Raw genomic sequence first — 16798 nt, forward strand, 5'->3', positions numbered from 1 at the left:
ACTTAAATGTAGGGCGGGCCTAACCTGTGTGCAGCAAAGCTTTTAGCTGAAAAGGGAGGCCCTGTGTCCTCCAGTTGCATCTATTTAAAAAACTAATACATTTTCTAAACTAAATCTGACGTACTTTTTACAAAAAAAAGAGTTAAAACATTTCATTGTCCTGTCAATCTCTGTGCTTCTCTTTTAAGATTAGAGAGGCGGCCGCTGCCAGATGTAAAGCTCGCTTCAGGGGCCAATATTGAAACATTCCTCCTCACTCAGTAATCCGTTTATAAGTTTATTCTTTAAGCTGAGTTAGAATGCAATTTACTGACCCTGAAATCTCACGTCAAGCTCGACACACGTCCAGATTAGGCTGCAGGTTGGTTCCATAGACTGGTCACACATGTCAAAATGACATTTAAAAAAGCTTGCATGGGTGTGTGTCTGTGTCTGTGTATGTGCATGTCTCTATGTGCCTGCATATGTGAATGTAGAAGAAAAATATATTTGTTTCACTAAAATGAAAGAAAATGCCTATGTAAGAAGAAGAAGAAGAAGAAGAAGAAGAAGAAGAAGAAGAAGAAGAAGAAGAAGAAGAAGAAGAAGAGCCCTCTGGAATGTCCATCCATCCATCACTCAGATATATATATCTATCTATCTATATGTATATAGATAGATAGATAGATAGATAGATAGATAGATAGATATTCTGACTATTATTCATTGGAATAGGGAAATAATGGCGATTCAGGTTCTTTGAAACATAATATAATATAATAATATTTACTAATATCATTTATAGAGTACTATACGTCTTGTGTGCTCTTCGCCTGTAACAGACTTGATCAATGGTAAATTTAAGTCATCGTGGAAACAATGCGTAAAAAATGCTTAAAATCATGTGCTTCCTCTGGGCTGCATCCAGTCGCAGTTGGTGAACGTTAAAATATGAGAGTGATAAACGTAACTTATTTAGAAGAAATAAACACGTTAAAAATGATCAAGGAATAAAGGGTAAAGCTCCCAAAAGAGAAAATAAAAGAGAAACCTGTGTCTCCAAAGCGCGCGGTGGATCCCGTCGCCTCGTCCCGCTCCAGACTCCATTGCGTAAAACTCCGACAGCTTTTGAGGTGAGCAGAAAACAGATGAGTGGATGGTGTGTTCTCTAACATAGCTGCAAAGTTCCCATAGCGACACGGCCGACTTGGAGTGAATCCCGCACACTGATCCGTTCATCAAACTGTCGGTGCTCAGCCCGGGAAGGTCGTGTCACTCAGGGAAATGCTCCGCAGCAGACTGACCAACTTTTCATCTGAGCGCGCAGGGAGGCGTGTGCGTCCGAGGAGGGAGGCGTGTGTGTGAGTGTGTGTGTGTGTGTGTGTGTGTGTGAGCTCCCCACCTCCCCCTTTTCACCTCCACAGATGAGGGATGAGGGTGTGATGTGAACCATGCCGCGCAGGAAGGCTGTGACAGTGTGGGTGCATCGTGTTGCAGCAGGGGCCCCCGGGGGACTGGGTGGCGCGCTCTGTGTCCACAGTGCAAATAAATACACAGAATAACAGCACCTGTTTTAATGGAAAGACAAACACGCATCATCTCTATTTTCAGACGCATGACATGGGAACGAGACTGCAGGCTGGTAATCAACAGAGTGCGGCACAAGAAATATCTGCTGCATTTTTCTCAGCCAGAAATAAGAAGCATGAAGGTGTTATTAAGACGTCACAGAGATTTACAGTGTGAGCCATACACACCGGGTCATTCCTGATGAGGGAGTGTCACCATTTCTGATAGCGGTGTGTGCGGGGAAACACCTTATTCACCCCTTATTCACACACACACACACACACACACACACACACACACACACACACACACACACACACACACACACACACACACACACACACACACAGGATGTGGTTTAGATACATGCACTTTTCATTTTATAAAACATTGTTTTTAAGAATAGTCTTCAGCACATTTGTGTCTCGTTTGTGAAAAACCTTGTGCTGCTGCAGTTTGTCTTTTGGAAAAAATACAAATGTATGTGCACATGATGATAAACTCATTTTTCTTCATTTTATTTTCACCCAAGTGTTTCAGTTTCAAATTCTGCTTTGTTTTAATGGGGATAAGGACAACCAGGTGAAACCAGCACTGATGCTTTCTATCCGACTGATTTTCATTTTGCACACTACTGGGCTCCTGAATGCTTTACGCCCATTTTCACTATGTGTATTCATTACTATGAACATCGGCACCTATAGTTCCTGAGTATATTAACCACTGGACTATGCTTAATGAGAAGTTGCAGCACAAAACTATTAATGTTTTTTTGATTGATTAAAGGAGACATGTTAATGCCTCTTTTCCACAATTTGACATTTGTTTCTCTGGGCCTTACTAAAACATTTGTAATATACTTTGGTCAAAATACCAAAAAGGATGAAAAACCAAGCTGCAGTGATATTGCCATTTTTCTAAAAAAGTGAAATTTGTATATTATGTCCCCTTTAAATTAAGATAAAAAGCATTACTGACAACAGTGTTTCTTTTAACTGATCTCCTCTTGTGCCAATGGAAACTCTGACTATTACAGTCCCACTATGAGGTCAACAGAAAGGATAAACCCATACTGAGGTAATCATCTATAGCAACAAAAGCTCTGATGCACAGAAACAGAAAAAAAAACATTTCCTCTCGTGTGTTTTGGATCAAATTAGTTACATTGCCGTCCCTTTGAAGGACTGATTCACTGTCGCCGGCTCAGTTTCACCCAAAGCGTGGCGATCGCTCTCTGGTTTCTCCCAAGATCAGGTTCAAGACAGACGGCACCAGCACCAGGTGGACTGCAGCCGCGCTCAGGTTACCGGGAGCGTGAATATTTTATACTCAAAAAGCAGGAGTCAAAGAAGAGAAGTTGACTCTGGATGAAACGGGACGCGTGTCGTCCGTCTGAGGTTCCAGGGATCAAGTCTAACATTAAGATGTTCTAATTAACAAATGCAGGTGTCAATGATGGTCTCTGGGTCTCGACTACCACATTGTCTGCAAGTCAACAAAAAAAAGCCAGTGTCCTGACATGGAAGCATCTGCACCTCTTACTCAACCTGGTGGTAGCAATGGAATCACAGATGTTTTTTCACACCCTGCAGTTGTTTCCACATGCACAAATAGGACATTTGTGAAACAGCACTACTGAAAAAATTACGGCACAAATTTGAATGACGCCAAAATATTCAAACAGCTACAAGCACTTCACGCATGGATGAAATGTCTGCACACAACTTTTTTCCCACATGCACAAAATATATCCTGCGAAATGCTCAAAAATGAGGAGAGAATGGTGCCACTCTTATTCCCACTCCTCCCCCTGAATGTGGGTACGATCTCCTGTGAGAAGTGTGGAACTGACTGGTAGTTGCAGCTTCAACAGTCAGATTCAGGTCCAGGGAGTGCAAGAGTAATGATGAACTGTAGAAGTCATTAAAAACCAGCGTTTATCTCCAACATCGAGTGAAGAAACTTTTAAAATATGAAGAATTCTAAACAGAGTATGGGGTATTACTCTGGATCAGTAGGCTGGGGATCATGGGTAATATCCACCGTTCAATTGTGTTTCAGTTCAGTAAGTGAAACAACACAATCAGAGCTCCAGTGAAGAGATTGATTGTTTTTTCTCTACATAAAAACGACTAAATCCCTTGAACTCGGAGAACATCGTGAACATCATGTATGAATGCAGGGGGCGCTGTTGCTCAGTAAAAGATACATAGTGTTGCTTTAAAGTCGCGAGAATTCCTTTGATTTATAAATTTAATTATTCAGATATATGCATGCAATTTCTTACAAGCACATAAAAGGCGATATGCAACTGCAGAGTGTGGAGCTATTTGTTTCGCAAGTTCAAAATACCGGTGACTCTTATTTGACTCATAATCCTCCAGAGAGTCACTCCAGCCTGTAGCTGTTGAGACTGTGTGGATGGAAAAGCATTGTTCTCTGTGTGTGAAGCACCTCCGACCTCCTCCAGCCCAGCCGCGTCCTTGCCAGAGCCTGGACGCTCCCCTGTGACATGCCCAGGTTTGCCCGCTAACATAGCCAGAAACAAATCCCTGTCTGGAACACCGCAGCTCCTCCTGCAGCGTTGCCATGGACCAGGATTATGGTCTTGATCAAAGCTCCCCAGCAGGCTCCTTTCATTGTGTCTCAACAGTGAAGGCAGGGCCAAGCATCAGCCTCCTCTCACTTTCAAAAAGGATCTTCCAGGTTGGGTGTTGAAAAGCAACAACTGATGATGCAATAACTGGCAGATAATGTGTTGGCTGAGCATGAACAACTTAGAATTAATTTGTCGATGTGACACATAACAGTTTATGCAATCATTGATTTATTGAGGTTGTAATAACAATTATTAATAACAATTTGAAAGTAAGCGTTTCATTTTTTTCTATACAAATATTATTTTGAGTGTAATGAGAAAGTTCTTCTCAGCTTTTCATGGTTTATAAAGTTCCATAAGCGTGGAGGTGGCATGATGTGGCTAAACGTGACACCTTGACTTGACTCGGGAGCCAATCTTCTAAACTTTTCTTATTACCTCCGCTGAAGGGGTAATGTTTTCTCCACTGTCGGTTTGTTTGTCAGTGAGCAAAATTACACAAAAAGAATTCGACAAATTTCTACGATGCTTGCAGGATGGATGCATTTTGTGTAAGGGAAAACCCCATGCAATTTCGGTGTGGATCCGAATCAGGAGACGGATCCAGGATTTTTTTTTAACTTTCTTTAACTTTGCATTTGTCATCATTTTCACAGTCGGGGAATATATCATGGATCTTGATCAGGCATACTTAGGGAACTGATATCTAAGTTTGTGTGAAATTGGCACAGCTTGATATTAATGAAGAGATTGTTGAATAAGGGAATAACATGGGGTCATGATTTACCATCACACAGGATCAATGGCAGATGCAGAGGCATTGAAAGGCGGTAAAAACAAGTTGTTCACCACAGCAATCAAACATGGTAACACAGCAGTGGGTACATTTTTTCAACTGCTACTTCTTTCCTTTCCTCTCTGACCCCCTCACCTCCATCGAGACCACCTCCCGTGCTGCGGCCTCCAAACCAGGTTTTGTCCAAGTAAGAGTTGGATTGTCGTCATTGTGCAAAGGCTTGGGCTGAAATTTGAAACATCCAATGTGTGAGGTCCGGCATGCATGTTAATTCACACTTGTTATACTGTGAGCTTATTTGTGCCGGTACGTCTCTGACTGAGGTGATAAGAGGCTTAGAGTATCAAAAAAAACCTTTATGTGAAAGCACTGCGCTGTTTGACCCACTGATCACCACGGATACTGTATGTGTGACTGGTGCCGTTTCAAAATCTGCAGCCAAAATACATTTTGCATGGCAGATACATACCACATAAATATATGGGACACAAAACAACACAATGAAACATTTACCTGGCAGAGTTGCAGACGACTAAGACAGAGAAAATACCTTCCTTCATTGAAATCAATCCATTTTCAAATCCAGCTTTTGTGGTCCTAAATTCAAGATTTATTTTATTTTCTGTGATCCAGAGAAACCTCATCTAGAGCTGCATCTTCCTTTCACAACTCATTTCTTCAAGCTCATCATCAGTTCCATCTCTGGTTGCATCTGTGACAGCGTCCCAGGACCAAGAAAACATGCCACGTGTGTGCGTGCATACTCATGGGCACACAAACCTACGCTAGTGCAACATGATCTACACAATCCATACGTCCACACAATGTGGGCGTATGGATCATTGCCTGGGTGCCTGCTGTCGCTGGAAGGGTCCTGTGTGCACATGTTTGCAAGAGAGTGAAAATGAAGGTATAAAAAATAATAAAAAATAACAAGGGAACCCAGCTGTGACAAAAAATATGTGAAACTCAAAAAGCATCGATGTTGCCAGACGGGCCTTAAAAGAAACAGCGAGGTGAAACGAAAGTTAATGAGATGGGAGCAGAAAGTGTGAAAGGACGAGGGAGGAGAAAAAAGTGGCTGGTGGCTCTTGGCGGGTGATGTTAGAGGATTAGCAGATCGGTTCTGGGTTACAGAAAAACTTTCTTTCAGTATTATTCAGCCTCGAGAATGAACTCACCTTCAAATGCAAATGAAACCTGGACACATTCAAACGACTTCAACTAGTTCACGTAAACACACACAAACTCTCCGACAGCACAAACACACTGTATCTATACAACCGTCATTAAAAACTGCACATGAAATACTTATTCTATACATTTGGCAATGATCAAATCACACAATATGGGCATTTTAAGATATTACAATCAGTCTTTATTAATGTTATATATAACTGTACAGTCTACATACATTGTCCGAATGGGGTAATAGTACATACAATTAATATATATATATCTTCTGTGTAAGTGCCATCTATTTCTGCAGACATTTAAATATGTGTTTAACATTAGAAAAGGGATTTGTATAAAAGAAGTTCATTTTGTTATAAAAGGTTACTCTCGCTCTTTATCGTGGTTAAGCTGATGAGTATAAAAATCACTTATAAAAAGGACTTGTTAAACTTGTCACATTTCAGGGTGCATAGATCACATTTCTTCAAACTCTTGTCTCGCTGTGTTAGAAGTCACCATTAGTAAGGCACTTAATATGCTCATGTGTAGATGCTACTGTAACAGAGGGGCGTTGCTGGTTTTCCTTCTCGCTAATGGACACTAAAATACCTCCCAGCCTCCCACACAAGCTGAAGGATGAAGCAGTGATGTAACTGGGAACAGAACCACCATCATCTCAGTTTCTGCCTCAAAAAAAAAAAAAAGGTAAACTACTTCTGGCTGCAGGCTGCGTTCGCTCACGTCTACTGTAAATGTTTATGTCCGAGAGAAAACCTACAGCCCCGAACACAAACATTAAAGGCTGCCACTGTGTTTCGCTGAATAGCTATTGTTTCGGAGCGAACACGGTTTCCCTGGTCCTTCCCACATCCACTTCCTGTGAGTAAGCCTGGACAAGCATTCCTTCACATACACACATAACCCTTATTCTGGGTTAATTTATAACAACGCCATAATGTCCAAAAAAATTTCTAAAAAAATACAAGGTTGTGTGCAATGAGCACTGTGCTGATGGAAAAAAAGGTTTAAACCCTTATCTGCTCAAATTATGTGAGACGGCCTAATTACACCACACACAGCATAAATAAGGTCATCTCACACTTTCAGAGTACCGTGGTGACAAACTGGTTATTGTTTCTGTTGACGTACAAGACAAATCCCAGACTTTTTTTTTTTTCTTAGTTAGCAGAGCAGCTTTGAAGTTCACTTGATCAAAGCACTAAAAGCCAAAGCTTGCTAGGTTGTTTCCAGTAGTTGGACAAAACCCACTTTGTTCACATCCAAACTCTCAGAGAATACAGACTAATGTGCTTAATGGATAGAAGAAACAAAAGCACCAAGTGTTGTATTAAAGAGAACGTATGGTTCCCTGGAAAGGAAAAGAATCCTGCCGGTGCCTCAGTGTTCACAGTCCAAACAAGAGCTTTACTGCCCTCCCATGTTCCACCATGACAGCAGCACTTTGACACAGTCATGAGTGTGGATTTACAGCTTCGAGGGAAATGATTCCTTTACTCGTTATGTGTGGAGTGATGTGATGAGGGGGAACTCATTTCTATCCCACCATTTTCATAAAATGGTCGACATTTTTTCCAAGACCCCAGTAGTAAATGTTTTAGTGGCTATATGTAAAACCCCATGTACAGTACATCCAGGAAGTATTCAGACCCCTTCACTTACGCCACATTTGGTTATGTTGCTTCCTTAAGCTTTAACGGTCTGACATTTTAAATTTAGTGCAGGTGTCACATTTCTCATCTTTGAGATGTTTTGACATATTGATTGGAATCAACCTTTGGTAAATTCAATTGATTAGACAGGACTTTGAAAGGCACACACACTGGACTATATAAGGTCTCACAGTTGCATATCAGAGTAAAAACCAAGCTACGAGGTTGAAGAAACTGCCTGAGCTAAGAGGGAGGATTGTGTCGAGGCAGAGAATTGGGTAAGGCTGCAAAAACTATCTGCTGCATTGAAGGTTCCCAAGAGCACAGGGGCCTCCACGATTCTTCAATTGAAGAAGTTTGGAACAACCAGACCTCTTCCAATTAGTCGGTAAGGACGCATCAAATCTAAAACCGAGACTGAAATGGTAATGAAAAACGTCCACAATCTCATACAGGATATTGTAAACTTTAAACCCCAAACTATTTTCACTTTATCATTTCGGGCATTCAGTGACGATTGATGAGACAAAATAAATCTTAAACAAGCACAAAGTGAAAAGAGTCTGATTACTTTCTGAATGCACTGTACGAGTGTGTATTTGTGTGTGCATTTATGTAAAGCCAAGTCTGACGAGCCAAGGTCGTGTCTGTATAAATGTTGAACACAGTGACAAACTGACGAGGCTGGGCTTGGTCAAAGGTTCCTGTGGCGTGCTATCCCAGAAGCACCCTCTGAAGGCGGTGCGCCGGCACGCTGCTCTCGTCTTCCGAGTCCGCGTCGCTCTGGGGGTTGGAGCTGCAGGGAGAAGTGCATTCTGGGGAGCACAGGTAGTGCATGAGGGGCAGCCGGTACTTCCCACAGAAGTCCACAAATTTGATCTGGCGCACACATGAATCAAAGTAGACGCCTGGAGAAAGTGGAAAAATCAAGTCAGGTTCAAGTGGCTGGTCAGTGACCTCAATTGTTCAGTGTGACAAATGTATACAATAACACAATTAATACAATAAATCACCATCATCACCAGGCAGGAAACGGTAAAGGGAAAGACAAATACTGGTTAATGTTATCACATTGGTTCCCGACATAGAGATCAAGACCCTACAAGAGTCTACAAGATAAAACTGATGAGTCACCGGATCATAAAAAGAAGAACACACAAAAAGCACATTTATGAAAAACCAGCTTTCCTCATTCATTTGTGTTTTTCTTTAAATGATTAGATGTTTACTTCTTAAGGTCTTTAAAAGTCTCACATATTGGTGGATATATGACAGAGCTGCATAAACGTATTCTAAACATTACAAATCTGGATTTTTCTCAGACACAAATCTCTTACCAGCACACTTAGGGTTGGGACACTTGCTGGCCAGGTCTAGGTATCGCAGCAGATTTGAGGGCATGTCACAGGGGTGGTACTGAATATTTCCGCTCTTGACCGTACGTCCGGCCAATTCTAGCAGCGAGGGCGGGTCGTAGGTCATCTCCTTGACAAAGCGCACCACCAGTGGGTTGCCTCTGAGGCTGAGCTCCTGAAGGTGCACCAGGCAGAGGATTTCCCTTGGCAGGTAAGTGAGCAAGTTGTTGTGGAGACTTAAAGATCGCAGCGAGTGGAGCCTGGAGTGAAACACAGAGGTAATGAATGTAAGAGGGCAATAACGTTCTGTACGGATGTGAAACACTGCAGGTTGGACTTGAAGGACGGTGGTGGAGGACAGCAGTTTACCTGGTGAGTTGTGGGGGGACACTTTGGATGCGATTGTCACACAGGACCAGGTAGCTGAGGTAGGGCAGGTTCGCCACTTCAGGAGGAATGGCTGTGATGAGGTTTCCGCCCAGATACAACAGCTCCAGACTGACAGAAAAAAAGAGGCAGAGAAAATCAATATCACAATTCATAGAGAATTTGAATGCGTTTTGGTTGCAAATGCTCTTTTATCAGTAGTCCCTGAATTCCTTTTAAACGTTTATCTCACAGTCAGTCATTATGTAAAAGTGGGTCCTGTTAGAGTGCTTTACTGCATTTAACCCATTTGACGGAAGATACAATTATTGATGTTTAGGTTTTGGTAAGTTTTTCATACCTTTCTGCTTGCTGACTAATTTTCACCTACTCAATTGCAGAGAATGGTATTAGATGGTACAGTCGGCTCAGAAAAGTGGTGGCGCTCTACCTCTACTACTGCTTTATTATACTATAGTTTCTTGGTGACCCTTTCATTTCTTATATATTATGAAACAAGTTGTGGCTGTATTTTACCAGTTGCATGGTTTCTAGGTGAAGTTTCAACATGTGCTGTGGAATTGTTCCAACCCTAACCCAAAGACAAATGACCCGAGTCCAGAACTGGTACACACCACAAGGGGGAGCTAAAGACACATAGTTTCATGCAAAAATAATCCTTAAAGTTGTGCTTATGTTTATGTGTTAATTCTTAGAAAACATCAAAGACAATTTACAGAGGTAAACACACTACAATAAAAACTAAATGATTTAACGAATCACCAGAGTTTTTTTTTTTTTTACTATGACATTTATGTATTTATGCATCATACCCTCAAAGAAAGGTTTGCAAAAAACAAGACGTAAATTTAATATCAAGACAAACAAGATTATTCATGCGATGACCTACATCAAATTTATATACAAGGCCAAACTGTGAAGTTCATGTTAGTTTTATTCAGACAACTAAAAGGACCCTGGAAGGTTAATGGAGCTATGGAGCACCCAGGAGGGTGATAGCGAGTGAACCGGAGAGACGGGGAGAGGGCGATGGATGGCTGGTCAGCGAAAGTAAGCCGTCAGGCCATCTGCCTGCAGGAACTGATGACACAGCGACTGCGGGACAGGAAGCCATTATGCTGTCCTTGGTGGCTGAGCACTGAGCGAGCTCCTCTGTGACGGGAATGGAGACATTCAGAGTCTGCTCACTGTCCTCACCGACAGTGACACAAATCAGCCACCAGAGATTACACTGGTTTATGGGGCGTATCAGGGACAATAGACAAACTGGTTTTTGCAAGTAAGCAAAATCTTAGCCATTCTTTCACTTGATGGTGAAAGAATGACTAAGATTTTGCTTACTTGCAAAAACAGTAAGCAAAGGAAAAAGACCCTAAGGAAAAAGACCCTGTGTCTTTGTAGAGTGTTTTTCTCTACATACATCAAGACAAGATCATTCATATTAGGCCTGAATTCGGCATAAATTGTTATTATTTTAGGGAACTCTCTTTCATAAACTTCTACCTCCTGCTCTATAAATGTGACAATATACCAAAGAGGCTGAAATTCAACATGAGGACCCAGCAGCACTGAGATTATCTTTACTTGCTTAAAAGTTTTCTGAGGTGACCAAGTTGGGCTTTTCTCAATCACGCCCATTATTCTTTGCATGTAAACATCGAGCTGGAGAAGCAACGTTAGAGCTCTGACCTCAATCTACAGAATTTGAGACTCTCCCTCACCCACAGCAGCTTGTTGGCTGCTGTCCACCTCCTCTCCCACATGTCTCACTTTATTAGCTACAGCTATCCCTACATGACCCTGTATTGCTGCTTCAGCTGACAACAGCAGCACTGGTTGGACCCTGGAAATATTTGAACCATTAAAAATGCACTGCTAAACATACCGATTGGAGTATTCAGCTTCCCCTCCTGTGTTTTGTCAAGTTTTGCTTGTATCCCTTGTACAGACTGTTTTGTAGCTCCTCAATATGAGCCTTTGAAAAGATCTTATATTATATCTTATTTATCTAATATTCATCTAGATTGAGAAGAGAAAACAACAAGTTAAAAAAAAATAAACATTAGTGTTATTGCACAACTAGCAGCTATGCCAGCAGTCTGCTCTCCTGTGCATGATCATGTTTTGATTCAGAGGGGGCACAAGGAGGAGGGGCTCATAGACGAGTCTGTTTTCTGCCATGTATTTGTGTGAGAGGGTAGGATAAGGAGGGACTGGGAGATTCAATGCTTTGGGTGTAGCTCCATAACATTTGGAATAGTACCTACATTGCTAATTAATGACTTGCAGGGTGCAGGAGAAATGAGAGAAAAGTCATCAACCACATTGGCTCGCTGAGAATTCCCCAGGTAACGTCCACTAAATGTCTGGTTATTTTAGACATTTACAGATCCTCTAGTAGGGCTGGGCGATAACGGAAAAAACTGATCACGGTATTGATATATATTGCCATATAAATCAAATGATCAGAAAATATTTACATTTGTGTTTATGTACAATGTTCTTCTTGTACAAATGCATTTTCTTTTGCACAAGAATTTACTTGCACGTACAATCAACCTCTGCCACTGCACTTTACTTATAACATTTCATACAAACCACTACAGTGAAAAGGTGTGCATTACTCCGCTGGTCAAGAAGTGACTCCGCTCCTTTGATGTTTTCTAATCATCACACTAACAACTGATCAATATAAAAAGCTGCTGAATTCATATTTATGTTTCTGGATAAACGGGGCGTCGCTTCTTCGGCAACAAAGAAGTTAAAACACAGCGTTAGGTCGTAATCTGCGGAAGGAACCTCTGTCTGCAGGAGTGTGTGAGTGAGTGTGTGTGTGTGTCCGCTCGTCTCTGTCCCTCCTAAGCGATGGTGTGTATTGTTAAAGTGTAAAGTGAGCGCAGGTCAGAGGGAGTGAGGAGGAAGCTCCGACAGAGACTCTGACACAGGACGGCCGGACCTTTAACGAGCGTCTGCCCTGATCCTGGAGCAGGGGTGTCACAATTATTAGCGGAAACCCGCTAAAAAACATGATTATGTTCAGTCACTGTATTGATGCAGAGTCGTCCACCTCTCTGAAGAAGCCCAAACATTAGCACATGTGCTGCTGCTCCTACACTTTGTGCTGTGGGCGTCAACCTAACCTGACGTGGCTGTAACTCTATTCCAGCCACATGATTGATCTGGCGCTGCTATTCTCATTATCATTGGCTGTTCTTGTTGTCTGTCAAAATATGTTTATCAAGAAAAGTTATATCACAATTATTCTCTTTTCATTATCGTTTTATCGCCCAGCCCTATCCTCCAGGTAAAATCTCGATAAGTTTAGGGTGCGTGTGTGTAAGCAGCTCAAGACGTTTGTTAAGTTTATGAGACCTGGCTCCATGTGACTACGTTCAGAGGCGGCTTTCATCCTCTGCCTCTTACTCACGTCGCCGCCGTGAAATGCCACACTGGTGTGTTTGTGTGTGATCAAATCAAGACGGTTGGATGTTTGACCTTTGGCCTGCCGCCGGTCACTGTGACTTGCTACTGTTTAACTGAGGAAATGATAAGATAGACACAGTTGGCTGGCCTTTCTCGGTCAGTTTAGACGCTGCTGCTAAATACACTGTTGTAAAATTGGTGCCATTGGTCTCTTGTACATTTACTCATGTTCCTTCTCCTCACAAGAGATTGGTTAGACCTACTTGCTTGCCCGTGTGGCCACATGTACTAACAGCAGTGTCTCTGTCTTTATTTGCTGCAATGCTGTTTTCAATATGTTTTTCTATATTAAGGAACTTTTGTTTCAAATGTTTTGCTCAACACTACTGGATTCTTGCCATTAGTTATGACAGCCACTTTGTTCATGTCTTCGAACCACATCCTGATGGTTACGGGAACAGTTCACAATTATCCTGCTTGCAGAATGAATCATGATGTTTACAGGATAAACTGACGGGAAATTAACATCCGGGACAGGGACAGAAATAAAACTGATAGTAGTAAACACAATTTCCTGAAAAGTAATTCTGAAACGACGTGTAGCATGAATTGATCACCTGAACATGGTCAGTTCTTCTCTCTATTCACTATTTTTGAATTAAAGTTTTAAAGACTCTTGCTTGATTACACAAGTGTGTCAACTCCTCTGACCTATATGAAACAGCAGTTTAAGAGCGAGTTAAGTAAACAAGAAGGGATTCAAAGCAGATGTAGCACATAGATAGCAACAGCATAATAATAAAAGCTGACTCTGGCAAACAGCAACCAAGACAGCACCAAAGACTCTTAATGTCGGGGTGAACTTTGGTGTTGCCATTTCGCTAGAGGCCAAACATCATTGTGAAGATAACACTGAATGAGAGGAGGTTCAGAACAACTACTTACATGCCTTGTACATCTTCTGCATCTGTAATATATTAGTGTATATTGTATATCTATGTACCAATTAACAAAGATGAAGCACAAGCTAATCAGACTGCACAGGAATTATTTTAAAATGACTGATAATAGTATTAAAAAGGTCCAGTGTGGAAGATTTAGGTGAAAGGGATCTATTGGCAGAAATTGAATACAACATAATCCTACTGGTGTTTTCATGAGTGTGTTTCATTTAAATAGTTCAAATTGTTTTTTTCCTTTACCCTAGAATGGGCTCTTCATATTTAAATACTTTATATTTGAATCTGGAGTGGGTCCTCTCTGCGGAGGCTGCCATGTTTTTTTACAGTAGCCCAGACGGGACAAACTAAACCCCTTTTGAGTTTTTATGACAACTGAAGGCTACTACAAGTTCCCTTTAATGTTTAGAAGGGGAGGGTGAGGAGTAATCAGCTGCAACATGCAACTTCACCAGTAGATGTCACAATATTCTACACACTGAACCTTTAACTTCATACTGTAAACGAGGTGAAAATTAATGGACCAAGTGGGAGAATGAACTGGCTGCTTCGTCTCCAATGTTCACGCGTTCAACTAAACTAGCAAACTAGCTAGCTATGAAGAGTGACGCTAGGCTACACGAATTGGTTGACACTGTCTCCACACTCATTCTCACTTTTAACAATTGGTGTTTGCAGCTGAATACCCCTCACCTCACCCTCCCCTTCCAAACATGAAAGAGAACCTGTGGTAGCCCTCAGCTGTCATAAAAACTCGGGGTTTGGTTTGTCCCGGCTGGGCTACTGTAAAAAACATGGTGGCCTCCGTAGAGAGGACCCAATGTAGATTTAAAGTATTTAAATATAAAAGGGCCCATTCTAGGCTAAAGAAAGCAACAATTTCCAAATTAGATATAAACATCACTAGGATTATTTTATACTGAATTTCTGCCAATGGATCCCTTTCACCTAAATCGTACACCCTGGACCTTTAAGTCGTGGCGGGTCGGAGGGGGGGCTGTTGACCCACCTGATCAGGTTCTCTATCTCCGCAGGTATGCTCTTCAGTCTGTTTCCGCCGAGCGACAGCGACTGCAGCCGCGGCAGCTTCGTGCACTGCAGCGGGATCTCCTCGAATCGGTTCCCGCTGAAGTTCAGCACCTCGAGCCGCAGGCAGCCGAACTCCTTGGGCAGCGAGAACTCGTCCAGCCGGTTGTTCTTGGCGACGAGGGTCCGCAGGTTGCTCAGCCGCGTTATGCCCTCGCAGATGGCGGACAGTCCGTTGTTGCTGATGTCCAGGAACTCCAGGTTGCAGAACACGGAGACGGACGAGGGCAGCGAGAGGAGCCGGTTGTAGTTCAGGTACAGATGCCTGGTGTCCCGCTTCCTCTCTTCGCTGACACCGTCGGTGCTAAACGTGCTCAGGCTCAGGCGAGAGAAATCCAGGACTCCGTCGCCCACCGCCGCCGCTGCTCCTTCGTGAATCTCCATTTTGAGTGATTTACTGTGAATGTAAAAGTGAACAAAGTCCTCGCAGGAGCTGTGCTGTCGGCTCAACGCCCCCGTCAGACCTCGGGTTAGCCCCAGGAGTTGTTGTGTATGTTCGGCCAGGAGCACGGGAACTCTTCTCTGCGACCGCCCGCAACATTTACCCGCATCTCTGGTGAGAAACTGGGTCTAGTCGAGTCCCGAAATGAAACTACGGCAGCTCCGCATGACTCCACCGAACAGACTGACCACGGATCAGCTCGGAGCCTCTGCAGCTATGCTCTGCAGCCTGCTCTCAGAGGAGGGACACAGGCCTCCTGGCTTAGTGATTGGACAATGCCCTTAGTAAACCACGCCCAGTCCGACGCTGATTGGCTAATCGTCCAATCTGTCATAATACAAAACTTCACAGTAATGAATCTATAACATGTTTATGAGAACGTTTTTTATAACTTTACGCAACAATAGCTCTGGTTGTTGTTGTTGTTGTTGTGAGTAAGTTGACAAGTTTTCCAACAGTACGGTGGCCGTCACGCCGACTGCCCGGCTTCCATATGAGATTATGCAACCTCCCTCCTCTGTTGCATTATGCAATGGTCTGCTTATTGAGATGTGCATAGAATGAGAAGGAGGCGCAGGGTTGTGTTCTGACCAAATGCATAGGACCAGGCAGCCATGCAACTTTAAGGCAAATTGCACTGCATTATATTATGTGTTCTGTGCAGTTTCAAGCAAGTTTAGAATAAAAAAAATTACAGGATCTCACAACATATGATGCACTGTGGCTGTTAAAACATCAAAAAGTATATGAATATATATATAACTCACACACCCAGAGCAACTAAAACACTAATATTGCTTATGGATTGTGACACCTGCAAACTATTTTAATAGTGTAAGTATGTGAAGATGTATTCATGCAGCATTTGCCATATACCAAACAGTAAGGATGTGCACTCAAATGCAACAAAATACAATTAAGAGATTATAAAGTGAGGAACATAAGTAAGTCGTTATGAGCTTCTTAGTATTTGTTGAGGTAACCTTAAGTTGGTGTAATAATAGCTTTATGTCAGGTATGTGCACAGACATTTTTTTTGGGGGGGGGGGGGGGGGTGCTCAAGTAAAAAAAGGGCACCCCTAGCATAATTATTTATAGAATACGGTAACATCTTCTAATTACACAAGTTCTTATTTAAGTACCCATACAAACAAAGATGTTAAAAATAAAACATAATAGTATACATATTATATACATATATAGCAGCCTATGTACAACCCAAACACCGGGGATGCATCTCTCCTGCTGTGCTTTTAATTCACAGCAGTGAAACAATGTCAAGTTTTTTTTTTACTTTTTCTGGTTGACACCAAAATGGGCAGGTCAGGGAAACATGATGATGATGATGATGGTGATG

The 16798-nt window shown here is 42.2% G+C and overlaps 1 protein-coding gene across 2 annotated transcripts; it reads right to left on the reverse strand.

Annotated features, from left to right (window-relative positions):
- Positions 1–622: 622 nt before the first annotated feature.
- lrrc58b (leucine rich repeat containing 58b) lies at positions 623–16032 on the reverse strand. 2 transcript variants are annotated; one of them, XR_004612515.1, is made up of 5 exons: positions 14923–16032; positions 9514–9642; positions 9127–9404; positions 6382–8697; positions 623–636 (listed from the first exon to the last, which is right to left on the reverse strand). XR_004612515.1 is itself a non-coding variant. In XM_034574275.1 (4 exons), exons 1-4 carry the CDS (start codon positions 15381–15383, stop codon positions 8504–8506), a joined length of 1062 nt encoding a protein of 353 aa, XP_034430166.1. In that variant the 5' UTR covers positions 15384–16032; the 3' UTR covers positions 6295–8503. The 2 variants fall into 2 exon arrangements, 1 of the variants encoding a protein (XP_034430166.1); XM_034574275.1 differs by lacking the exon at positions 623–636 and having other exon boundaries at positions 6295–8697.
- Positions 16033–16798: the final 766 nt, after the last annotated feature.

Source organism: Hippoglossus hippoglossus, chromosome 21, assembly GCF_009819705.1.
Source record: "Hippoglossus hippoglossus isolate fHipHip1 chromosome 21, fHipHip1.pri, whole genome shotgun sequence".
Classification (NCBI taxonomy): domain Eukaryota; kingdom Metazoa; phylum Chordata; class Actinopteri; order Pleuronectiformes; family Pleuronectidae; genus Hippoglossus; species Hippoglossus hippoglossus.